General features: G+C 46.2%; 1 protein-coding gene across 1 annotated transcript in view; it reads right to left on the bottom strand.

Annotated features, from left to right (window-relative positions):
- Positions 1–27,439, bottom strand: part of NPC1L1 (NPC1 like intracellular cholesterol transporter 1) — a 163,615-nt gene that overhangs the window by 90,705 nt on the left and 45,471 nt on the right. Inside the window, 2 exon segments of the mRNA XM_085636098.1 lie at positions 1,634–1,734; positions 17,604–19,147. Of these exon segments, the coding sequence (XP_085492224.1) occupies positions 1,634–1,734; positions 17,604–19,147 (1,645 nt within the window).

The following is a 27,439-nucleotide window of genomic DNA, read 5'->3' as shown; positions in this document are numbered from 1 at the left end:
AGCTCAGCCAAAACAAGTCTAGATAGATTGGAGAGTGCCCTGACTGTCTTATCCCGCCACTCTGACATTTTCAGCATGGGCTGCAGGTTAGTGGCCTGCTTTCATACCGGGATGGGCTGCCATGAAATGACCATGAATACTCTTTTGCCTCTTTTTAGTCATGACCTCCTTCAGAGTTTGAAAGAGATTGAAATCTCGATCTTGCCATAAGGGAGAGTGGGTCGGACTGGCCTATAGGGCAGTGAAGTAGTGTCCAAAGGGCTGATCTGACAGGTCAGTGTGTGGGCCTGTTTTTTGGCTATTTGAGGGGCCTGTTTCATGGTCTGCTGGGCTGGTTTTTACAACTAATTTCCCTCAAATTAACACAAACATTGGCGGTAGCAAGCTGAAATCCATGCACTCTTCCATATCTCGCGAAACACTTATACAGTGTGTCTTTACAAGTTTGAAACTGTCCCAATTTACTAACATGGGCCACTTGTTTAGCTGTCGAATGCACTACTGGGCGCCACTTTTGTTTTGGTGCCTGGGTCTATTTTCCGCCCAGTCCGACTCTGAGGTACAGTACTTTGGATACAGGGCTCTCCATGGTTCGTCCTAATTTTCTCCTGTCATGAGCAACTTTGAGTGCCATCACCTAAATTTGAGAAATAAAATGCCAGACAGGTAGCAAAGGAGTACACTATCCTGGTTTTAGAGAACCGAGAGCAAAATGCTGGAGGTTCAACACTGCAAAAACTGCTTACCATGAATGTTTGTGTAAATGTCTGACTTATCTATACACTAATAAAATTACTAAACGATGTAGTCTCTGCACACCCACCTGCCCAAATGATATCTAGAAATAAGGTTGTATGCGACTGGGGCGCCACTATGATTGCCCTCTCTTTTCCTTAATCAAGGAAATAGATGAAACAGAAATGGTCTACCCCTGACCTCTTCTTAAGCATCCTGTTCTTTGTTCTCCAGTATCTCAAGTAGCACTCTTCCTTTCTGAAGTCCCCTCCTATACTTCTATGTCCTGCCATACTCCACTTCACCCTTTAACCCTTCCTTGTCTGTTATTCATACTTCTATTTCCATCCACAATCCTCAACCCGCCTCAATCTCCTCTTTTCCTCATCAGCTTGCTCCTTGCTCTCAGAGGCCATTGAAGAGTTACTGTGCCTTTCTTTCACTCTCAGTGCCCTTAAGATCTTCATTTCTGTCCCCTCTCTTGTCCGTCTTTCTCCCCGGTGTCTTGAATTGTTTTAAAGAGGCTTCATGGTAACATGATGGCACTCTCTAAAACATTTAAAATAAACGTATTATACAAAATAATCAACAATGTTTTTAACGAATTGTCTTTAATGCAGTAGTGAGCAAGTGGACAGAAGCAAAACCCCAGTAAATGTGTTGCTAATATCTACACTGAACACTCATAGATCACAGCTCCATTTAAAGGACACTGAAAGAGAATCTTCAACAAATCCAGAATATTCAGGGACCAAACAGGAGCCCATAATCGTTACTGCATTTTTGAGAGGCGCTTTGATCTTCAGGGGTGGGCAGTGATGCCACTTCCACCACTGAAATTCTGAAGTTAATCAAAATTGCAATGAACAAGGCTTGTTGAATGCCAAACCGCTCTTACCTTTGTAGCCTCCTACTGCCAGAAATGGAAAGACAGGGGCTCCATAGTCTGCCATGCAGCTCAGTTCTAGGTTTGTAATATCCTTGAATGAAAGAGGAGAGCTGTGGGGAAGACACACAAAAACCAATCAGCCAATTTTTACGGTTTGTTGGGGGCTTATGCCCATATGCAGTGCTATATCAAATTCTTCATTAAAAGATTTAGATAGCTACATCCTCTGAACAGTTCGCTTTGGCACTGCATACTGTTCTTCAGCTTGGCTCAGAATTTGCCCGCCTCCCTTTTTTCTATCCAAAGGCAGCACTCATCCGCCTTTCAGCCTTGCATATTCAATGGACTCTCCTCCCTGCATTGGAAAAGAGACTCAGAGCAGAGAAGCTTCTGCTAGCACGAACGAGTTAAGGATAAACAGGCAAATGTGGACTTCACTTTTGAATTATTAGAAAACAGCAGGACAGGCCATACATCTGAAAATTTGGTAAGTTTGGAAAGAGTCACAAAAATCTCAAGAGTTTTCTAAACCGGTTCTGCCCTCAGATCATACCAATAAGCAGCGGCGGTTCCTCCACTATGGCGTAGGAGCGTCGCCATCCCTGCCAGCAGCCAAAAAATGAAAAATAAAACAATAATAGATTTGTGTTTATTATCATTGAAATTTTCTCTGTAGCATCGTATCTGTGGGCGGGGCCATTGGGGATGACAGTCAGAGGGGAAGTGGTAGGTGCACTGTTGTAAGTGTGCATGACGGCTTGGCCAGCCCTCTCAGGACAGCCAAACCGTCATGCGCACTGAAGCTGTTTCCCTCCTGAATTGCTTTGCCGGTTTTGGAGACAGCAGGCACAGGCTCCCAGTCAACCTGGGAGGGCAAATTCAGAGCGCTCCGGCGAATCCTGACGATGCTCTCAGCATGAGAGCATTGTCAGGAATCGCCGCAGGGCATTCTGGAAGTCTGTGTCTGCAGTGCACAGAACCAGAGAGGAGCGTCAAAGGGGCAGGTAAGTTCTTTTTTTAATTTTGTTTTTGTTTGGTTGTCCGTCGTCCCTGGTCCCACCCACCTGCCCCACCACTTTGCAGGGACACTGTCCGCTACTACCATTAAGCAATGATTTCTGCAATCTGGCTCTCTTCCAGAACAGAAAAGCTACTAAGTATTTTTTTTTTGGTTGATATGAAACGAGCTCGAGGGATAGGAGAGGTCCATTTGGAATATACATCGTCCAGATCAGATACGCAGGTTTGGCCATAATAGGCCTAATCTTTTTGGCAGGTAATTTGTGACCTCAGCATTGCTGCTGCAGCCATCAATGAAGGCCACGAATGCCTTCAAAAGAGGTAACATTTCCATGTCTCCTAATTACGCAATCCAAGCATTTTGAGCTCAATGAGAACCATTCACAAAATAGAAGTTGTTTCTGTGATTTTACTAAAGTTGCACATGTTTATGGATAACAAAAATGATTTCCTTGCATAAGCGGGTCTACTGAAATAGTTCCACACAAGCGCCTAATCCTAAACTAATTGATTTTACATTTTCTTTCAACAGCTCTTGAAAAACAGAAGTACAGTGTTCAGCTCAGCAACGTTACAAACCCCAGTAGATGGTACATTGGCATTACGTCCAAAACGTGTATTGTCATTGCTCCAGTAGCTGTCTACATTCACTTCAGAAGTAGACCCTGACAATGCACCCACCTCTGGCCCAATGCTGTCTTGTGCTTTTTAGGACATGAACAAACCTTTAGAAAGACTCTGCTGCGTTGGCGCATGCCCCAGCTCCCCTCACTCAGTGGAGGACTCTGTGGGATTGCCCGTCTTTCATTGGCCCTTTTTGCTACCATCATAGCCATTGCCACCAATAGCCGTGTGCTGCGGCATCCACTCCTTTCCTCCTTACTACCCAGGATTGCTATTTCAGAGTTGAGTGCCATGGGTTTACCTACTATCTTGCAAGTGTGGTGTGGGCTTAAAACTAGTAATGCTGAATTACAGGGCATTCCCATACTCTGTGGAAGAAAGCGCAGGCTTCAGATTTACATCTAGGGGAATCTGGATTTTGACTTCGTTTCATTTCCCATACTCTGTTGGGTCTGTAATAGACACCCTGGAATTAAACACTACATTTGTGAATTTTAATGTTTCTCATGGCTGCTCTTTTAGTATGTGATCGGTCAATTACTCTTTCATGGTATTTAGACTAAACGCACTGTTTGCTCACTTCAGCTAACTGCATAGTAATGATCTGGTATTTCAGCTATAGGCTCTGTTTATGATTCCTAAATGTATTTATTGCATCCACTTAACTGGGCTTTCTCAGGCTTTTTATTCCTGAGATTGTTTTTGCGCGTGATAATAGCTTTTAACCTATAGTATTTTTTATTAAAACTTGAATATTGCTTTTTGCACTTATATTGTAATCATTTTAATTAATTATACAATAAAAAGAGAGATTTTGGACACTCTTGAAGTATTTCAGGGGTATCAATCGGAAATGTGTTGATATTGCGAGGACATTGGGGAGGGGGGCATCTTGGTTTAATTCCAATCAGCCTCTCCTAAATGTCCTCTTCCCATTTTGGTGGGGGAAATCTCATCATAGGTCAGGGGTATTTGCTAAGAGCGATGTATAGAGCCTAGGGATGTGTTTCTTATGCAGTCCTTTCATGGTGATCCTTGACTTAAGGGGTTGTACTCAGCCACTGTTGCCACTCTGAATGTATGCTCAAGCGCGTGCTTAAATGTAGGTATCCATGTAATAGAGGTTTGTGCAATGAGCAATATATTGTGAGATGCTCAATGGTTTTCATATGGTTCCCTTCCCACACTTCCACCATGTTGGATACACCGATTAAGTCTCAGAAGCCAAAACTCTCCAGGCGTGACATCTGCCAGAGCCATGTGCAGTGCCAGAGTGGGGAATCCCATGCCACCCCATTGGAACCATCAGAGTGCACAAAGCTAATAATTCAGTGTGGTTTTGGTGGCTGGGGGTGGGGGTGGAGATGGCAGTTTTATTGGAACATGTAGTAGATCATGCAAACGGCATCGATCTAGAAGGTCCAGTTACGATCTAGGGTCGTCACAATCTGCACATATCCAGTGGTTGGTCAGGATCATTTGTGATGCATAAAAGTGTAGTCTTCTGCCTGCTGGTCCTAAGCCACCCTAGCGCGGCAACAGTAGCCCAATTATGAGTAGTAGAGTTATGTGTCAATTCTGTTTTTGTTCGATGCATTTGCTCTTTATAAGTCCTACATTTAGTGTAGATTATGAGCTACAGAAAAGCACCCCTGAGATGATCTCTAAACCCCACCTCCAGCAATCAGCCATACCCTCTAACTCCTCCAATTTTTGCCATAAAGTTTCAGAGGGGACTCGACTTCAAAACATTTAACTTGGGAGGAGGGGGGCTCAGCGCAAACAAGTTTGAAGACCTCTGGCTTAGAGGGATGTCATAGGAGAATTTGCATTACACATAATAGAAGTTAAATCATTGTAAATAATGCATCCCTTGCTGCTATAGATAGTGGCAATGGGCACCAAGTGTCCATGTCATATCTCACGTGTTCGAATGATGGGGATATATTTAGGTCCTAGCTGCTCTGTTTATCTCATATTATGTGTGTACTCGGGTATTTGAAATATTCGGTTTCCAATTTAAGTTTTGAGTCAGTAGGAGTTCTATCAGGGGCATATGGGGATTTCTCCCAAGTTATTCTGAGGCCAGAAACAATGCTATATCTCTGTAACATCTCTATCATCATTGGTATCAAAGTTTCTGGGACTTGAATGTCTTCCGCTGAAAGAGATATTCTGTCCTCTCATTCTTTGCCCCTTTTTAAACCTCTCAACTATGCTTCCATTATGACTCACTGCGCGAGTGGTTCAATCACCAGAGTGAAGAGGAGGCAAGAGAGGGGACAATGCTGTTGAAAACCTTGTTCGAGAGAGAAGGAGGGACAGGCACCTTAATTACCATTACTTCTGTTCATGGGGCTGAATTAAGGGCGGAAATTAATGTGGTTCAAAACCTGAAACATAACAGGCTAGTGGACCAAGACAAAAGCTTTCTTAAAGTCCATTAGGACTGGAATAATTGAGGTTCTTGGTCTGGGTCAGAGCCACCTGCAGACATTGGAAGTAATGGTGTGTGATCCTTTGATCCTAATTTACGAGGGAGTGGATTACCCTGATCAGTCTGTTAGTGAGAGTTTTGGCCAATATTTTGGCAACAAAGGGAGAAAGAAGGAGGCTAGGATTCTGGGAGACACTGGAGGGCGAATATCAGTGATAGACATCGACAATGGGAGACTTGTACACTCTGGATACGTGGGGTGACAACTAACACAAAATAACTAGAAGACGCCGAGGCAAGGAGAAACGGGGAAACTTACACACACACATGGAGACTAACAGAATGCTTTACGTCAAATATGTCTGCAAGGGCGGGGACAAGACTTAACCACAGTACCAAATCCTGCGGTTATCCTTCCAACTGGTAAGCATGCTTGGCCCCCCCAAGCCCTGAGGCTAGGTAGACAGCACCATCAAAATCCTGACAACTGACGGCCCTCCCGCTACACAGCATTGAGCTGCGGCCTAGACGCCTGGTAAGCTACAGAGAGCTGGGAGTTACGCAAGGGCCTGTTGCTGGTGTGACCCGCAGGGTCTGCTTGCAGCTCCTGGCCGGCCCACCATTCAGGTCCATGTGTACTTCTGAGCCTATACCAGTTCCACATGTGGGTGGGCCGGGGAGAAGGTGAGGAGGGTCGCTATAGAAAGAGCAGCGATGTTGCAGCTGGAGTTCAGGGACCCACGCAGAGGCTAACTGCTCCAAGGGCCACTGAAGGTGACAGAGCGGAGGTAGAGGGAGGGCCAACCTGTACCGAAGGGGGTGGTGGCCTGCAGGCTGCTGGAGGCACTATTCCTGGATTGAGACTCGGAGCTCGGGACTGACCGAGGAGGCTATCCCGCGGCTACCTTGTTCTGGCTGTGTTCCTGCCCGCCTCACGTCCCCTTCTTCTGCCCGGACAGGTGGAGAAGGTGACGGTGCCTCCTCGGCAGAGACTGCAAGTTGAGGAAGGTGGGAGTGCCCGGCATAGATCCTTGTACTAAATGGCAACCTGATGGACTGAGTCTTGCTGGCACTTCAGAGCGAGAGGCCTCCTCGGTGGAACAGTTTCTCACTGCAACCTCAATGGACTGCACAGAGGGGTTGCAGCAGGTCACATAGGTGAGCGCTCCCAGTGTGAGGCAGAAAATCTGGCGCTGACTTGCCATGTATTCTCACCTTGACCTCCCACCCCCATGATTTGGTAATTGAGCTTGTGGGGGTGATCATTGCGTCATCGAAGGAGAACATATAACTCCCAAGTGCAGTGGCCATCGAAGTTGTGGTTGTTGAGCCTAATCTGGTGCAGGAAGATGAAGTGAGTCCTTAATGAAGGGATTTGACGAGCCACAGTCTTAGAGAAGTGCAGTGGGAGGCTCATCCGTATGCTCGCTGCCAGCAAAAAGCATCCTGGAGTATACCAAGAAAACAAGCATGATGAAGGGCTGTGGGGCACTGTAACTGCATCCTCAAAGGCAAAGATTGACGGCTTCATCAAGCCGGGGTTTGGAGTGCAACACACGGAACAGGAATGTATCTGCAACATCAGGAAGACGAGTTAGTGCCTTTGGGCGCAATCTTGCAGGCTATTCGCTATTCCTGTGAGGCCTTAGAGTAGAGGATTGATGGAGTTTACATAGAGATCTGCAAGCTGTGGCAAGATGTGCGTGATGCAGCAGACCACAATACGCAGGTATAGAGCTCTGCATCTGTGGCAGAAGACAAACTGTGATCCCTCAAGTTGGAATCACAATACTCCTGGAGAAAACAGCGCAAATGGAAAGGCAAGCCGATGATGCCAATGGCAGATGTAAGCTCAAATATTTGCCCCTTATGTTCCCTGAAACCGCTGAAGGGCCGCAACCGGAACACTTGCTCCCCACATGGTATAAATCGTGGTACCGAGAACAAGATTGTCAAGGACCCAGGACCTTTCATGTGCTCCACTCTGCTCCCCCGTCCCATCGTCCTTAGACTACTCAATTATCTTGACAGGGATGCCATTCTTAAGGTGGCTTATATCCAGCAAATGGTCCTCCTGAGAGACAAAATGATGAATTTCCCAGAGTATACTGCACTCGTGCAGCAGCAGAGGAAAACATTTGCTGATGTCAGGTTTAAACTGCGAACTATGCAGATTAAATAGGTGCTACTCTTCAGAGAGTGGTTACAGACTATTGATCAGGGGAAGATTTACTTTTTTATCAACGCCAAGGGGGCCTGGATCTGAGTAGAAGAGAGAACCCCAGTGAAACGGCGTTGCGAGGGACTGCCAGTCATGGGGGTGGAATTGTGGTGGGCAAGCCCTCCCCCAGGGCAAGGCAAAGGGAACGTCAATGAAGGGCCAAGTCTGCATCTGGTAAACCATGAACAAACAGAGATGGACACTCTTTGGCCTCTGAGGGTGAAGAGACGCAGACCCGGTTCAGAACCAGACCCCAGACTAAGAACCTCCAAGAGTTGGGGCGCCCCTCCTTGTTGACCAGCCCTAGCTCTCCCGTAGGCATTGGCTCTACCCATGGCCTCCACTGCATGGGGTCATCTGGACATCTGATTGGCTGAAGCCGAGGTAGGAGGCAGAGGCTTCCACAGGTCTGGGCATTTCCTATGTTGTTGGCAATGTTCCGATTATGCTTCTTGAAGTTCCACAGTTTAGTAATATACTAGATAGGGCTAGAAAGGCAGGGGAGGAAGGGTTCTCCCTATGCAAGGAAGGTGTTTGGCCCATTTACCAGCTGGTTTGGTCCTGCCCTCTTCGACTTACTGACTTGTCCATGTTTCTGCATTTTCAGTTTTCAGTTGATGGGAGTTAAGCTACAGGGTGGTAGATACAGTTCCAGAAGTGTAGGGTAGGTGGATGGTGTGTCAGGGATGCTTGTTGCACCCGGCTACAGGGATATGATATCTGTTGTTTTGGTTTAAACTGCTTAGATGCACCACCTCCCCCTTCACTGCATTATACACTTACCCACCATGACACATGTATTCATAGATAGACAATACCACATTCTTGTCATGGAATATCAACAGACTTAACCAATTCAAGATGGTGGCTGATCTCAATTATGCCAAAAAGGTGGGCCGATGCTCTCCTGATACAGGAGACCAACCTCCTGAGTAATAATTGTAATTTTCCTGGGCCGATATGGATGCACTTGAATTTATCATGCAGGTTACACAAGGGGGAGCTAGGGGAGTTGGCATCCTTCTTCGAAGATGGCTTCTCCAGCTCCCGTCTGCTGCCCAAGCAGACCCATTAAGTTGAATTATAATGATCAGAGGAAACCTGGTCTACTGTTAGTGTTCACATTCCCATGGCATTGAAAGAGTCCTCCCTAACGGCCCCAGCCAATCTGATTGCACAGGCTCTTGCAGGTACTCTCATACTGGTTCAATGCAACGATAAATCAGTCTCTGGACAGATTCAGTGGCAGCACAATGACCAGATTGAAACTTGAGCCAGCTCTCTGGATTTATGTGATGTATGGAGAAAGTGTTACCGTGATGAGCAACAGACAGCACAAGTTATTCTCATACTGCACTCCTCGTTCTCACGCCTCAATATATATTTTTTTATGCCGACAGCTGAAATGTGGCGGTTATGGGGTTAGGGTACTTCTGAGAGGCTTGTCCAACTATTCCCTGGTGGAATTACACATCAGAGGCGTCCCTGTAAACATTGGGGAGGGGGGTGGGGGGGCGTTTTAACGCTTGGTGGCTCAATGTTGTGGGTTTCTCTGATAAGGCAACTCGTCACAACGCCCACCCACTCCGCCGGTCACACGTTTGACCCCATCTTCTCAGCAAGCTCCCACGTCTCCTTCAACCACACCACCGAACTCCACTGGACAGATCATCACTGCATTCACTTCACCTTCCGGAAACCTACCACGCACCACCGCACCCAACAGATCCCCCGCCGCTGCTGGAGCAAAGTCACCGAAGACCAGCTAACCACCACCCTCTCCCGGAACCCACCCGCCGACCCCACCGACCCCGACACCGCCGCAGCAAACCTCAGACAATGGATCGACGACTGCACCAATGCCCTCGCCCCGTTCAAGAAACCCTCCAACAGAAACACCAGCAAGATAGCCAGCTGGTTCACTGAAGACCTCCAGGCATCCAAGCAAACCTGCCGAAAGCTAGAGAAGAAATGGCACCGTGAACAGACACCGGACTGCTACGCAGCCCACAAGAACGCCACCGGCAGACACCACCACCTCATCAGATCCGCCAAAAGGGCCTCCTTCAAAGATTGCCTAGACAGCAACGCACACAACAGCAAAGAGCTCTTCAACATTGTGAAGGAACTCTCCAACCCCAGCTCCAACACCAACGATCCCACCTTTGCAAGACCTGTGCGACTCCCTAGCCACTTTCTTCCATCGCAAGATCGCTGACATCCACGACAGCTCTAACGCCATGACCGCCCCGACAACCACTGAGACTGCCATCCCCAAGGCCACCATCCGCACCGACCCCCTGATCGCCTGGACCAACATAAATGACGACGACACCATCAAAATCATGAACACCATCCACTCCGGATATCCGTCAGACCCATGCCCACACCACATCTTCAACAAAGCCAGCACCACCATCGCACCCCATCTCCGGAAAGCAATCAACATCCCCTTCGAGACAGCGACCTTCCCGGAGAGCTGGAAGCACGCCTAGATCAACGCCTTACTCAAGAAACCCAAGGCTGACCCCAAGGATCTCAAGAACTTCCGGCCCATCTATCTGCTCCCATTTCCAGCGAAGGTCATCGAGAAGACCGTCAACAGACGGGGAACATCCTTTACATCGCGGTTAGTACACCGCGATGCAGTTACATCGCAATCGTTACAACGACTGCGATGTTACCACGCCATGCCATTACAACGCAAGTCTTTACATCGACTTGTGCTAGATGGCGTGCTAACATTACAAATAGTGTAGTTTACTATCCCAACACCTTCCCTACTGTTAAGTGGACTGGAGTTGGAATAGTAAATTACGCTTTTCTAATGTTAGCACGCCATCTAGTGCAAGTCGATGTAAAGACTTGCATTGTAAAGGAATGGCGTGGTAACATTGCAGTCGTTGTAACGACCACGATGTAACGGTACGCGTTGTAAAACCTCGCGTTGTAACATCGTACATCCGCAGACAACTGACCCGCTACCTCGAGGAGAACAGCATCCTGGATCCATCCCAGTCCGGGTTCCGCAGCAACCACAGCACCGAAACTGCCCTCATCGCCGCCACCGATGACATCAGGGCCCTGCTGGACAACGGAGAAACCGCGGCCCTCATCCTCCTGGACCTGTCAGCCGCCTTCGACACTGTCTGCACCGCACCCTACGCAGACGCCTCCATGACACTGGGATCCAAGACATGGCACTGGACTGGACCACCTCCTTCCTCTCCGGCGGAGCCCAGAGCATCCGCCTCCCCCTTTCCGCTCCAAAGCCACCAAGATCATCTGCGGCGTACCCCAGGGCTCATCCCTCAGCCCAACACTCTTCAACATCTACATGGCACCACTCGCCCACGTCGCCCGACTGCATGACCTCAACATAATCTCCTCTCCCTCACCAAGGACCCCCTCACTGCCAAAACCAACCTCCACGAAGGAATGAAAGCCGTCGCTGAGTGGATGAAGAACATTCGACTGAAGCTAAACTCGGACAAGACGGAAGTCCTCATCCTCAGCTCCACCCCCTCGGCCTGGGATGATTCCTGGTGGCCGACCGCACTGGGAACAGCTCCAACACCCACCGACCATGCACGCAACCTTGGGTTCATCCTCAACTCTACTCTCTCCATGACAAAGCAGGTCAACACCGTCTCGTCCTCCTGCTTCAACACCCTCCGCATGCTCCGCAATCTACAGGTGGATCCCCACCGAAACAAGAAGAATGGTCAACTAGGCCCTCGTCAGCAGCAGGTTGGACTACGGTAACGCCTTCTACGCAGGAGCCTCGGCCAAACTCCTGAAACGACTCCAACGCATTCAAAACGCCTCCGCTCGCCTGATCCTCGACATCCCTCACCGCAGCCACATCACACCCACCTGAGAGACCTGCACTGGCTCCCCATCCACAAGAGGATCACCTTCAAGCTCCTCACTCATGCACACAAGGCACTCCACAACACCGGACCAACATACCGCAACAGACGACTCAGCTTCTACACCCCCAACCGCCAGCTCCACTCCGCCAACCTCGCCCTCGCCAAAGTCCCCCGCATCCGAAGAGCGACCACCGGCAGCAGATCGTTCTCCCACCTAGCCGCCAAGACCTGGAACACCCTCCCCATCCTCCTACGGCAGACCCAGGACCTGCTAACCTTCAGAAGTCTCCTCAAGACCTGGCTATTCGAGCATTAGCAGCATCCCCCACCCCACCCCCCCCCCGGCGCATTGAGACCCTCACTGGTACGTAGTGCGCTTTACAAATGTCCTGATTGATTGATAAGCTTAGGGTGGAGGTAACGCCATGCTTCAATGTCAGTGGGTCCAGTGGATTTGCAATGCATAGTCTGGGAGGTCTGTAAGTCAATAGTTCACTGCCAGATTGGAGCACTCATCATTTAGTCTATGATTGACAGAGGCCGGTTAATTGACACCCTTGTAGGAGAACGTCTTGCCCTTGAAAAGTAGGCTTCCCACTCTCAAGATGACTTGACCTTTATATGGCTTATTGCAGTAACGGAAGAGCTACGGCAGCACTAGCTTAATTCGGTCAACCTTTCTAGGCTAGTCACTCAACACAAGATCTATGAATGTGGTGGCAAAGTGGGCAACTAGCTATTCTGGCCGCCAACTCCTGATTTCGAAGGCAGAATAATCCTGCAAATATGCTGTGAAACAGGAGTTGGTAATGGATTGGTATCTCGAAAGTGAGTCACATTTGGGCAGGAGGCCATATCTCAATGTTTATGCAGGTAACTGAGAACTTTGCCTTGCACAAGTCTCAATTGGATCTGCAACTCCCCCACATACTCCTACAACACAAGCACTTATTGAGGGCGGTTCCAGAATTTAACGCATTGAAATCTAAGATTGTGATGGAACCACTTGACAAAAATCACATATAGATCTCTAGTAGTGAACTCCCCAGACCACCTGACACATTTGAGGACTAAATGACAGGAGGATGTAGGTCCCCTTGAGAAAAAGTGATCGGAGGCCAAGATGACTGCAAGATGTCTGGTCATCTCTGCTAATGGAGGCTACTACAGTTCAAATGTTTTCACAGACCATACTATGACCATAATAAATGCATGACCCATGGATGTTGCCGTGCGGCCAGAGCTGAATTCTTTCTCATGGTATGGCTTGCCCAGTGATCATTCACTATTGGTTGAAGATTTATAAAACGTGAATCAATAGAGTTTGCTTTGGAACCTATCTGCAAAGTGGCTATTTTGAACATTTAAAGTGAGGGGGCAGACGCTCCAGGACTCGGCACCAAGTGGCAACTAGTTTGTTGGTGGTAAAGCGAGAGATTGGCAGACATGGGATGGGTGCTGAACCCCATACAATTGGATTATTGTTCAAGGATATGGACATTTGCACCGCAGTTGGAAAAAATGCTTTCAATGGGTGTGGCTATGTATATATAAATATCACAAAACATGGTATGTATTGTGATATTTATATAGTGGGGTAATTTTTATTCTCCTGTTCTCTACCTATGTGATTTGTTTTTTTATTTTGCTGTGGAATCTGCTTTAAAAAAATCTTGACAATTCTCTAATGTTTCATTACAGGGGGAAACTTCACTAGGGTGTGAATGTGACTCCTGCCCTGCTGCGTGTTGCAGGGGCAGGAGTACTGACTTCTTACTTCACATTCCTCGCCTCATTCTAAATTACATTTGCACTAACCCATCACCTTGGTAACGCTAGTGAAGAGGGGCTCTTAGCTCGCCTGTCTGCCACTTTGGGTGCGGCCATTTTCAGTGGTCCCAGTTGGGACATTTTTGAGCGCCATCATGGGTCAGCGGTCTAGTTGTCGACCAACCGGCCTCAAACCCCTATTTAATGGGAGCCGAGACGTGGACAAATGCAGCGGGCGTGCCGCTGGTGCACCAAAGGCACACGAGGGGCAAGCCCGTCTGCACCCTTCTGCGGCTGGACCGCGGCCTGCACCAGCCATGCTGCCCGAATTTCTAATCTGGCCCGCATTGTTTGGTCCAGAGAGCAGCTGCTTAATATGGACAAAGCGACCTGCTTGATAAAGGCCAAGATAGACCTGGGGACAGTCGACTCTGATCACTGCTGCAGCACATACCTCGTTAAACTGGTGGTTAACGGAGGTGGGGTGAGTGGCAATAATATCATGCTAACCCCCCAGTGGTGCCCACCCCTGGCCAATAGTACCAATATTAGGGCCTGTCAGATCAACTCTAGATCCCTACCCAAACATGCTGAGGATATTTGTCTTTCCCTGGAGTCAAACTCCTGGGATCTTATGTTTCTCACAGAAACCTGGCTGAGGGAGGGCATAAACCCCAACTTGATGCTGGTCGTTCTTGGCGGCTTTCGGATATCATGCGCCAGTCGAGGGGACAACAAGATGGGAGGGAGTGTGGCTGTTATTCTGAGGGAGGGCTGGAAGATCTTTACTAGGAGAATAGAGCACACTGGGTGCATGAGGCCCTGACCTTCTGAGTCAGAATCTCACCCTCCTCTTCGGTGGCCGGGATGTTTGTGTATAGGCCTCCTGACAGTCCCCCTTGCCACCTGGTAGATCTCTGTGAGAATATTGCTCTATTTTCTCTGAAGTATGACAATTTTATTGTACTAGGTGATTTCAATGTCCATGTGGATGATACAATGTTCCCAGGCATTATTGCTGGTAGAAACTGTAGAGGGCTTAAATCTCATGCAATTGGTGATCTCCCCTATGCATATGGCGGGCCATATGCTTGACTTTATTTTTTCTAATAAACCTAACCTCACAGTGGAGGCACCTGTACGCCTGACCTGGACGGACCATTTTTTGGTGCCGTTCAATCTTCATCTTGAATTCAAATAGCCCGATCTCCGGCCGATCACCAATAGGCGGAGAAACGGAAATTGAGTCACCCCAGAAGCTATGGGACCTGTGCTCCTTAATACTCTCCCCCAGCTAACAGGTGATCCCAATAGCAATGTATTCAGCTTTAATTGCTGGGTTACCTCCGCTTTGGACAGTGTTGCCACACTAAGAATGGTGGCGCACGTAGGAAGGAAACCCTCTACCCCCTGGCTTTCCTCAGAATTACATACAGAGAAAAGCCGTTGCAAGAAATTAGAATGCTGTTGGCGTAAATCATACGGTCCGACGGCTAAAGGACTCTACAAAGAGGAATTAAAAAAAATTCATAGGCTCAAGCATAGTACTATGAGGGAATATTTTTCGATCCAGATTATACAATCTGATAATTTGGCCAGAGAGATGCTTAAAATAGTCCAAAATGTAATTAATCCCATGGCTCTGGACAGCATAGTTGTGCCATCTCATACCCTCTGTGCTGACCTGTCTGACTATTTTTAGGAGAAAATACAATTGATTTACTCTGCCTTCCCTATATCAACCTCCCCGCCCTCTCATTTACCCTCTCTTACCCCTGGCCCTCCTGGCACTTGGTCTGACTTTCGCCTGGTGCCACTTGAGGTGTCACTCAAAGAACTGTACAAGTGTAAGTCGGGCTCCCCTGGAGATCCGTGCCTGGCTCGGTTTTTTAAACTAATGGCCCCATGGCTTATTCCGCTCTTGAACCAAATCTGGAACTCCTCCCTGACATCTGGCTTCTACCCAGCCTCCTAGAAACAAGCATTCCTGTTGCCTCTGCTTAAGAAGCCTGATGCAGATCCTGCGGAGCACAAGAATTTCAGGCCTATCTCTCTGTTGCCAGCCCCAGCGAAAATCCTGGAAAAGGAAGTCCAGAAGCAACTGGCCGAATTCCTCAAATCTAATGACTGCTTCCATGACTCACAAATGGGTTTTAGAGCTGGGTACAGTATGGAGACTGCACTTCTTGAAGTCTCTGAAACCACTCGCGAATCTGTCGACCAAGGTGCATCAGCTATGCTGGTGTTGCTTGACCTGTCCGCAGCTTTCCACACTGTGTCCCACCCGACTCTTTTGGAGAGACTGAGACAGGTAGTAGTGCAGGGTACTGCTTTGGCCTGGCTCCAATCATTCATGGGGAACCGCTCACAGCAGGTATTCTTACGCCCCTACATCTCCACCCAGAAAATCTGTGGTGTACCTCCGGGTTCAGTGCTTAGCCCATTTCTTTTCAATGAAAACCTGGCTCCCCTGGCAACCTTGGTTGAGACTTGGGGTGTGAGCGTAGTCTCCTATGCTGATGACACTCAACTGGTGTTTTCCTTTAAAGAACACTCGGAGGCTGCCTTTCTCAATTTTAAGCAATGCCTGAATAATATCTTGGTCTGGATGATGGAGAATTGCTTAAAGTTAAACACTAAGAAAACTGAGGTCCTATTTTTCAGAGAAGCGGCACCACCACCATCTCATCTGTGGTGGCCCTCAGAGCTGAACCCACCACCTAACCCAGTGGATTCAGTCAGAAATCTGGGGTTCAAATTTGACAACGACCTCTCTTGTAAGACCCAGGTGCACCGTGTCTCCTCTCTATGCTTTTGGAAAGCTAAGAGCATTGATAAACGTTCTTCACTTCCTGCCGGAGGGCTGCAGGAAAATTTCGGTCCATGCCCTGGTAACTTCCCAGCTGGACTATTCTAAGGGCCTCTACCTGGGGCTGCCAGCTTACCTGGTTCGCAGTTTGGAAATGACTCAAAATGCAGAAGCCAGATTAATTTGGAAAGTGCCATTTCGTCATCATATTTTCCCACACTTTGGGCACCTCCATTGGCTTCCGGTTAGCAGGAGGATCGAGGTCAAGGTGCTCACCTTGGCCTATAGGGCCACCAGAGATCAGGGTCCCGGCTATCTGAGGCAGAGATTGTAAAGATACCAACAAGACCGGGCCCTGAGATCAAACCACCTAAGACTACTTAGGATTCCCCGCTTCAGTAAAGCCAGGATAAGGGGGTAGAGCGTTCGCGGTGAAAACTCAGAACTCTGGAACACAATGCCCCACCATCTACGCATGATGGAGCCAGAACAGGCCTTTAGGAAGGCCTTAAAAATCAGGCTTTTCAGCTTGCCTTAGTTCAACCCGCTGGTTAACCCCACAGTGAATCTGCAACTCAGTGCCGGGACACCTCTGCTGAGGTAGCCGTGCGCTCTATAAACTCAGATTATTATTATTATTATTAGATGTATGGTGGGATCAATTTTGAATTACAAATGGCACATGGGTGGGGTAGAGACAAACTCACAAAGGGATAATGCTCTGTAATGATTTATGTGAATCAATGGGTCCTTTACTGTGACTGTGTTCTGTTTTTTGTGTTTAACTGAAATGAAATAAAAAGAATGATCAACAACAATGATGTCTTCTAAAAAGATAACATCAACTTAGAAAGCATTTTCAGGAAGGTCCATAGAGTCTAATATGTTCAGGACAGTGTCAGAAGTGAGTTATGCAAAGAAAGGTAACATAACATAATACCATGTTCAAAGTGTAACACTCAAAACGTGCAAAGGGGTGAGGGGGTTATGGTTTCCCTATTTTGTTCTAAACACCAGAGGATTAGGTTCCCAAATTTGATTCTTGTTATCAGCCCCAAAGTAGGGCACACCTCAGATTTGACAACTTAATCTTGAACTCAAAAAGTTATACGCTTGTTATCAAACAATTTATCTACATTTTGGTCTACAATTTATAGTATTTCTTGTTATTTATTTTGAGTTCAATACAATTTCTATTTAATACAAAATGGAACATTACTCACTTGACGCAGTACAGGAAATGGTCCCTCCAGTCCACGGTGCCTGTCTGACCTGACATTGTTTGTTGCACAACAAGCTCAAACCTAGTCTTGTTGTTCTGGAAATACTGCATGAGGCTGTTCACACAGCAGTCTGTACTGCTGGGGTTCGTAGGGTTCAGGGGGGCGTAGCAGACATCTTTCAGCGCTATACTCCTATTGTGTTTGCTGGACCAGACCGTAATTTTCTGAAGTCTTGTCTGCAGGTCTAGCAGCTCAAGCAAGATGTCCTTAGACAAGATGCTGCTGAAGTTCTGTTGGCCAAAGAAGAGGGAATTGTACTGGTCAGTGGACTGGTTGGCCACTGTAATGATGATCTGGTTTGTCCGAAAGAAGGGTCCAAAGTTGGCATCATGGAAGTCTTTCTCAAGTCGAGCTCTACTGTTTGGTGCTGACCAAAGCTCCACGGGGTCTGTGGTCAACTCAATGAAAATCAGCCCAAATGAGAGGGCAACCACAAAAACACAAGATATAACGATAATAGTCTTAGGGTGGGACGCGACCATCGTCCCCCATTTCCTGAAGATCTTGCCCAAAAACTTATCAGTGCTCAGGCTCAGCTTTTCAGAACATGTGATGTCCTCCTTCCTGACCTGCGGCAACTTAGTTTCTTTCTCCTTCGGCTGTTTGCACCTGTAGATGCATCTTCCAAACAGAAACCCCAGGAAGATGACTGTCAGCAAAAAGAACACAATTAGGCAGATCACAAGGACCCCGTCCTTGGTGCCAATTGTAAAAGGCTTGGCTTCGTCAGGTGGCGGTGAAATTTTTGGACAGGTCTCTATACAGTCCTGGCATGAACACGGATTTCCGTCAACGCTGGCACTCTCATTGCACTTCCAAACCTTACTGTAATGTGGAATAATACCTCCATCAATAGGGGTGTTGCCTTCTATCAATTTAAAGTCAATATCTAGTGGGGCCAGTCCATTGCTTGTGTCTCCTTGAAAATCAAGCCATCTTTGGCTGTTGCAGAATTTTGAACCATACTTGCCACACATAGCTGCAATGGCATACCCACCGGTAGCTGGCAACCGCACATTTTTACAGGAGTTAAAAGATTCCTCAGCAAAGGCCTTCTTGTAATAGCACTCGTAACTCAGAGCTGCTTCGGTAGGTGTGCCTGTACTGTTGCTTTGGAAAGTCCTAGTGACATTGATGAAAAGGCTCTGGTTTGGACTGCAGGTATTCTGGCAATAAATGTTGGCAAAGTTCTCAGCACAGGATGGGCATCTGCTGAGGATGACCTTGGACAGTTCAAAGCTCCTCGCAATGCTCTCCAGTTGCTTGTATGAACAGCAAGCACGCGTGTCACTGTTGTTGACATAGAGCATGGGGCAGACGGCCATCAACTTGTTTAGGTGGAACCCCTCGATCCTTCTTGCAGGGGTGTTAGAGATGCAGGGTACAATGGGGGTAATCAGACTGTTTGAGATCTCTGGGTTCCTCCCACATTCATCGTAGATGGAGCAGTAGCCTTCTTGGTGGATTTTGGTAGCATTTGTTACCTGTTTCAAAGAGATAAGATAATGTTATGTTATGTTTTTTATGTTTCCTTATCGCATTTTCTGTAGCACCTTACAACATTAGTATGGCATCAAAGCTCTTTCAATGTAGGTGCCCCATTCTTACGTTTCTGGTATTCCCTTAAACTAGATGTTTGTGGTTGTTTGGTTATGTATGGTTAGTTGGGTTGTGTTAAGAGTCTACTTTAGTAAAGATCTGTGTTGCTTAATGTTTAAGTGAAATGAGTTTGATCCAGCTTACGGTCTGGTCAAGTATGCAATGTGTATGGATTAGTGTACCAACAGACTTTGCTGTTTTTTCAGTGACCTGGGTGGTTGGATACCCATTGCCTGAGCCATGCAGACTGTTTCCTAGACAACATTGTTATCTGTTTTACCAACCATGATTAAATGTTTTGCCTCGAAGGTTTGTAATTCTAGCATATTCTTTTTGAGAAAGGCATACGATTGGAAGGGTTTTCTAAAGACAGCATTGCTGAATGGAATGACTCTTTTGAGTGTCCGAAACAGCCTAATATGGCAGATGCACCCATGATTAACTAGATAAAGTGCATATGGTAAAAATTTGACAACTGCACAAATCAATCTGCAAACAGTAGCTACAGAGATGTGTTGCCCCGCAGGAGATTGTAGCCTGTGGACCATAAAAGCACCAAAGATACCTTGTTGTGTCAGAACGAAGGCCCTACTTACAATGGCGGTTGGTTGGATGGCCCACCACTGTAGTATCAAGCAGGAGACCATCTACAAATGAGTTGGCAGTTCCACCGCCCTATTATGATGAGACCACCAGCACGGTGGTCGGAAAGTGCTTTTTTCTACTGCGGCTTGTGCTGCGGCCCAGGAAAAGGGGGGCAGCACAAGCCGCAGTAGAACAAAAGCACTTTGGCGGGGGGGCATTACATGTTCTCCAAGGGCCACTTAGCAGTGGCCCACGGGGGCCCTGTTTGGGGCACCCAGTGTCCATTCCCGCCTGCGTTTGCATGGCAAGGTGACCGTCATGAAAAGGCAGTCAGAAAGGTACATCCTAATCCCTACGGAGGTGCCTGCGCAGGCACCACTTCCATTGCAGAGATAGGATTCCAACCGCTGCCCCGATGGGATCTCGGATCCTTTTGGAGGCAGCAGTCGTTACCTCCGACCTCTGTGGTCCACGTCTACGGTCCCACCGCATGCATCAAAATGCGGTGGTGTGACCGATGGCCTGTCTGTCAGGTGGACAGCCACCGACAGCCTGTCAGTGGCGGTCCGCCCAACATCAAAATGAGGCCTATAGTTCTTACCATAGAAACTGCTGGGATTTTCAGGCATATTGTCCCTAGAGAAATGAATTGCAGTTTAAGTAAATTGTTTCACTTACAAAGAATTATGTGCTGATGAAAGAACCATATGATAAATAATGATAAAGAGAGAAACTTCTTTTCACTGTGCAAGGAGACAGAACTCAAACATCATCAGAAAGGAAGTTAACCTTTGTTCCCTACTTGTACTAGCATCTCTTTGCCCAGCACCCGTCTAAATGAATTACAAAGAGTGTGACTAGAAATAAATGTCTCACTAAAAACAATTTTCTCAGGGTACTGTAAGCCCATAGGTAGCAATCTCTTTGTGAAGCCCAAATAAACATTACCAAGCTATGCATGGCAATACATGGAGCCACAATTACAAAAAGTAAGTCATTGTTGAGATTAACACATTACAAACAAAGTACATTAACTACGCTTTTTTGATTAGGAGAGAGACTGTCCCACAAAAGCCCATACTGTAATCCAAAGCATAATAAAGCAGACAGGAGTTAGAGGTTCTTTTTAAAAGAGGTTTAGCAATGGATAAGACCAATCTTCGTAAATTGTTTGCTGCCTTTTTTCTGACTTTTGCCTCTTCACCATTCCTTCTTAAGAAATGTTGCTAGGATCGGTCATTGAGGCTCTGGAGAACTTATGTGAACTTGAACCTACATTGAAGGTGACTTCGTTTTGAATATAGCAAAACAAATCGAGGATCTCAATGAACACCTTGAGAAAGCTCAATAACCCACTTACCAGGAGTAAAACACATGTCGGCCATAACAAAGTTACATGCATTGGCTAATGTTGAATTATGACTCACCGTGTGGATCTATCTTGATGGATATATAACAAAATATCAAATACACTACTGAAATCTAGGATTTGATTGCCTCTTCATAAGAAGAATGCTGACATTTATAACCTTAAGAATTAACTGGCATGTGCTCTTAGTTGGTGAAATGTATGATACCCAATGAGTGTTGGCAGAAGCTCTAGGACAGCGGTTCTTCAACTTCTGTGGACCCCCACTGAATCTGCACTAAAATCCATGGACCCTGGCTTAAGCAATTACTTCAAAACACTACAAAAAACTACAGGAAGAATAATGCATCAAATAAATACACAAATTATGAAATATTCTATTTTAATTCACAAACTAACAATATACAAAAACATCTGGATTTTAATGTGAAGGTTGGCGCTTTTCAAAATGTTATTTTATTTTTAAAATGTCTAGATATTTGCATATAACTTTGTCTGTTTGTTCCTAATCCATGCTCATGCCGTGCTTCTGTGGAGGCCACAAGTCTTCCATACTAGATTCTATTTGCTGAACTTGCTCTGCTCCCACAGATCAAGCTAATGATTCCAACTTAATGTTTGCCTCCAATTTCAAATTCCTTCACCTTTACACAACATTTTACAATTTAAATTTTACATTTCGCTTTTTTATGTCTATATATACTTAATTAATCTGAAAATATGTTTTCATTTTGTAGTTAGCCGCAGATCCTTTGAGAAGGTTGACCCCGGCTCTAGGGACAGTAGTAATCTAATCATTTAAGAAAACAAGTATCTACAGTAATGTGTGTGATTGGGTAATAAGAACTTTCACAAGCTCATGCCCTTGGCAGATTCAGAGAAGATATTATGGATTGTGTAGAATCATTATCAGCTGCAACTATACATGTCCTTATGAAACAAACAGTGAAGCATCCTGATAGCAAAGGGGACTGATAAAGGTCTTTAAAGCTGATAAGGTTAATCAAATGTGTTGACTGTTCAGAAAGATGTGCCAGAGGCCTACAATGTATGAGAAAGCCCGTCAGCCATCACTTGGACAAGGCTCGGGCGTCACGCTTGCACTGGCTGTTTTGTGTTTTCCGAGGAATAGTTCACACATTAGATCTTCAGCTTCATGCAGTCCATCAGTGTTCTTTTTTATGGTTGTAAAACAACAGAATGGATCAAGAGATGGAGATAGAGGTACAGACAGACAGCGGAAGAGACAGAGAATGAGAAAGAGAGAAAAGACTCCGGCGAAGCATGTGTGGGAGGAGAGATGCCAAGGTAGCCATGCTTTTTCTGGTCACACTTTTGTCTCAGCATGGCAGAAAACAGACCTAGATCCCTAGAACTTCCCAGACAGGCTACAAGGCTGGAATGGATGGAGTTGTCTGGACAGTGATGCATCCACCAGCACTAAGGCAACACGAAGGGCAGCATCCTTGTTATGCAACTGTTAACATTGTCGAAGTAAGGGCCACCATCCACACAGCAAAGACATATCTTTCTTTTAAATACTTTTTTTAACTTTTGGAATTGACATCTACCAGCATCAGCCTTTATCAACATAGTTCATTGAGCTGGCACAGTGAGGTACAACAAAGAGCATAAGCTCGGGGGTCTATCCATTCACCCTCATTCAGATCTCAATCCACCCCTGCACCATCTCCCATGACCATTATTCCAACAACCGCAGACATCTGATTCCCCTGTGGTGGTATTGTTAACCTATATAGTATACTGCCGTTGAGGACGATTGAAAATCAAGCTATTTGGCTATCTGTTCACTCCCATCTTCCTTGTGTTGTCCCACACCCATCGCCACAGACTTCCTATGTTTCATTTTGAATCATGGAGCCTCCTCGAATCTCTCTATTTCCTCCAGATTTTCAGCAGGCAGTGGCGGCTTCGCCGCTAAGGTGGAGGAGCGTCGCCCCACTGCTCGTTGAGCAGTGCAAAAGAAAAATACAATTATAAGGACGAGAAGTTATTATAATTGTATTTTTCTTTGTGGGATTCCAGCTAGGTCGGGCTGGGGATGGCCTCGTCGCCATCAGAGGAAGCAGGAGTGGTTTACCCTCCCTCCCTAAGAGCGTATGACAGCTTGGCCAGCCCTCTGGGGCCAGCCAAACAGTCATGCACACTTGGCATGTTCTCCGCTGGGCTGTGTTGCACAGCCCAGTGGAGAACAAGTCCAGCATCCCAGGTACTGCCTGAGTGGCCAAACAGGCCGCTCAGACCAATCACAACGCTGCTCCTGCAATGTCTTGTTTGGCTGGGAGAGTCCGGGAGACTGGGTGCTTCCGGTGGCAGAGATGCCTTCCCCATCTCCCCATGCTGCCTCAGCACCCCCGTACAGAGGCAGCCACCACTGTCAATAGGTAAACGGAGGGGTTAGTCAAAAAAGCACAGCACATCATGAGTGAATAGTGCCATTTTAATCTGTTTCCCTGCTACTATTGGTCCTGTGGTTTCAGGGATTGAATTTACTTTTTGAAATAGAGGTTCCATTTTTAACCCCAATATAGATAGCGACATGGACACCCCTGTCTTGTTCACCTGGCTAGGGGTATGACTTCTGTCAGCTGGGACCATCAAAAATACGTCCAATGGTTTTCTAAAATGTCTCCAGATCATTGTGTGGAAGTCAGGGTCAGGCACTTTATGGATAGAGGTCCTCATTTACAAGGCCTTTACGCCGCCGGTGCGTCACTTTGTTTGATGCACCGGTGGCGCAGTGTGCCTCCCCATATTTACAAGGCCACGTAAAGTCACCCTGAGTGACTTTCCATGGCCTTGTAACTATGGGCCTCTTTCACGCATTACTCTGCGTGAAAGGGGTATTCCATGGGTGTTGTTGTGGGTGTTCCTAAGCAACATCCATAGAACCTGACACATTTCCAGATTTACGAAGTTTTGTAAGCTGGGAATGTGTCAGAATCCTACGCCTCTCTAGGGGAGGCGTCAGAGTGGCACAAAGAGGAGAAATACTTTTATTTCGCCTCGTTTTTTTCCCTTTCTATACTTGCTGCATTCTGCAGCACGCATAGAAAGAGGAAAATGCCATCAATTATTGTTTTTGTGCATGAAGGTGTCCCTTCGTGCACAAAAACGAGCATCCCTGCAATGCAGGCACCCTTGCAACATGACACAAGGGTGCCTGCGCTGCCGCGTGGCAGACAATTGTGTGCCAGTGCAGGGAAAAGCACAGGGATGCATCATATTGTTGTTAATACGACACATCCCTGTGCTTTTAAAATGACTCCGCTCGCTGCAGCAAAACCTCTTAAGGCGCCGCATAATTGTTTTGGAAAATTAGGTCCAGATTCTTTTGTATGAACCCACAGTTCAATCAATCAAAAACCTTTGCCGAATCTAGCCAGAGAAGGACTAGTGCTGGTTTCTTAGACACCTTATCGATCACGTTTAAGGCAAGACTTATATATCCCCCACCTGTCTATCACAGATGTATCCTGCTCGATAGGGCAATACCAGTTTTAGCCAAGCATCCGATTAGTAAGGATTCTAGTAACGAATTTTAGATCACTATTTATTGAGGCAATGGGTCTTTACGACCAATAACTGATAGGGCCATTTTTAGGTTTTAGCATAAAGGTGAGAGTCGACTCCATCATTGTGGGTGTAACCCTACCTATGCATATAATTTTTATGGGGTAACCAGTAGCTCAAAAAACATTTTCTAAAAAGGTATAGGAAACCCATCTGGGCTAGGGGCTTTATGGTTATTGTAACAACCGTGTGAAAGTGATGAAGATGTCTCCATCCAGGGTCTTAAGTGCTCCATCCGAACCGTTCACTGCTCGAATATACTTTCTAGTATACTTCTGTTGTGGTTTATACCTAACAACCTGTCCACTTTCTTTCCTTTCCCATATATAGCTGCTTGATATTTAACATCTTTTGGGTTGCATCCTTAATCAGGAGAACATTCAGTTACCCTCTCATATTCCAAAGATCTCTCTCTATATATATATATATGCATCAACCCTGTCTGCGTGTATTTTTTCTCTAGTCAAGCTACCTCAGTTTCTGGCTCTAACCTCTTTGCTATGGCCATGCTCAAGAAAGTCATGGTGTGTTTGATCACATCACCTCTCAACATGTCGTTATCCATGCCCCAGATTACAGATCGAGCCATGCCTCTATCTCGTTTTCATATGAATAATTTTCCAAAGCTTCGTTAATGTTGACCAAGAAGCGGGTCTCTCCAGTGCTATATCATTGAGTCTCCACGTACACAGAGGGATCAAATTCTTAGAAGTCGCTTGCATTGTCAGCATTAACCGTGCATGATCCGAAAGAACCTTTGCACTTATTTCAGAAGACACCACCAAATCTGGAAGTGTTTGATAAGAAGTAATCTCTTCTCGAACTGAACTTGTGTACATAGGAATTAAAGAAATAATCCCTCTCAGATACATGGGTTGAGCGCAATAAATCTATGACGTTCAGATCTCTGATTTTGGCTCTCAGACAAGAGGGATGAGCAAGCAATGCCACTGGACCACGCAAAAATTCATAATAGCGTCCACGGTCATGTTATAATCGCCACCAATGATCAGTTTATTCCCCAAAAGCAGCGATTTACAAAAAGAATTGGTCATTAAAAACTTTTCTTATTGACATTTGGGCCATATATGCAGGTGATGCCTGACCATATAACGTTCCTGCCCAACCACCACCCTACCTTCCCATGTGAGTGGGATGGAGGCTATGCGGGACACTAGCTCAAAGTAGTATAGCCACACCCCTAACCTTGGACCTTGAGGTAGAGTGGACCTGTGCAGGAAAAAAATGGGAGCAGAGACGTTTAGCATCAGAGGGCAATAATACCAACCTCTGGCTTTATGTTTAACCAGAGAATTTAATCTCTGGATATTGAGTGATAAAAATGTTATCTTGGAGTGGGAAGGCGTATGGGTGGGGGTTGTGGAGTTCATTTCTTATGTGTTAGACTAAAATGATAGCATTACTCTTTGACATCCCCTCCTTTCAAGATTGATGTTTCCCCCAATAAACGGGTTCTCCTCTGAGTCCATCAATCTCCGCACCTTACGCTATGTTCCTCCTTCTTCAATTTATCGCCTGCCATGATGTAAATTCAGTAACATAGACAAGCAAATTAATATTGGGTACTGCAACAAACTACACTCAAACAATACATTTAACTATCAACACTTTTTCTTCCAATTGTAGGAACAAAAGGGCTATCCCCTTAAACAGTGGGGCTAAGCTCTGGATTCTCTGAGTGAGGCCAAACAAAAACACAGTTCAGGAAGGAAATCTACTGCACGCAATAATGAAATAAGAGAGCAAAAAGACAACACAAAATGAGAGAATAAGAATAAAGAAAGAAAATAGAAGTCATTGAAGAAAATAGTAAGGCTATCCCGGCCTAAAACATTTCAGTTTTAGCCACCTAGTGTATACCATTCAAGAAAATACAGTAGAGGTTACCCATTTAACACCCCTTTCAAATTTCACACCTACCATCCGAAAGAGGATTCAGGATCTGTAACAATAAATTCAGTTTTTGTCTATTCCTCAATCCAGATTGCATTGTCATTAAACTCACAAAGTTATCTTTCACTAGAACAAGGCCATCATGAAGAGTCTTGGTCAACGTCGCTAGTCTGGGAGGCTTTCTGTTTCACGCTATTTTGTGTTCTCCTGCTCTTCTTGGTTGTTGTTTCTGCCATTCTAGCGGAGTCCCCATTGATGTCTCATCTGGGTTCCTTTCATCCATTTCCAAGTTCAAGATGTTTGACGCTTCCTACCTGGGCATTTTAGTTGTGACTCTGCCATTCAGACTGATCCTCCCTCGGTGTTTTAGTTGTGACTCTACCGTTGAGATTGAACATCAACCTAAAAAGAAACTCCATCTGCACGAGATCTTTTTGCCTCGGTGATATTCTGTGAGACTGGCGTTTTACCAGCATCAGAGCAGATATGTCTTGAAAAGAGAAATCGGAGAGGCTTTGTATACTATAGTGTCTGTTTTCCTTGCCACAAATATGTTCTTTTATATTGAAATAATAGATACAAGTCAGTGTGCCTGGGCCGAGTTTGTTCTTTATGTGAAAAGATTTCAATACTGATGGGTTCAGTCAAGCTCGATACGATGGTCCTTCGGTTTCTCCAACATGGAATTAAAGAGACCCCTTCCATAAGTTTTCAG

Source organism: Triturus cristatus, chromosome 11, assembly GCF_964204655.1.
Source record: "Triturus cristatus chromosome 11, aTriCri1.1, whole genome shotgun sequence".
Classification (NCBI taxonomy): domain Eukaryota; kingdom Metazoa; phylum Chordata; class Amphibia; order Caudata; family Salamandridae; genus Triturus; species Triturus cristatus.
Note: the sequence above shows the minus strand (reverse complement) of the source record. Positions and strands in the feature narration are given on the sequence as shown.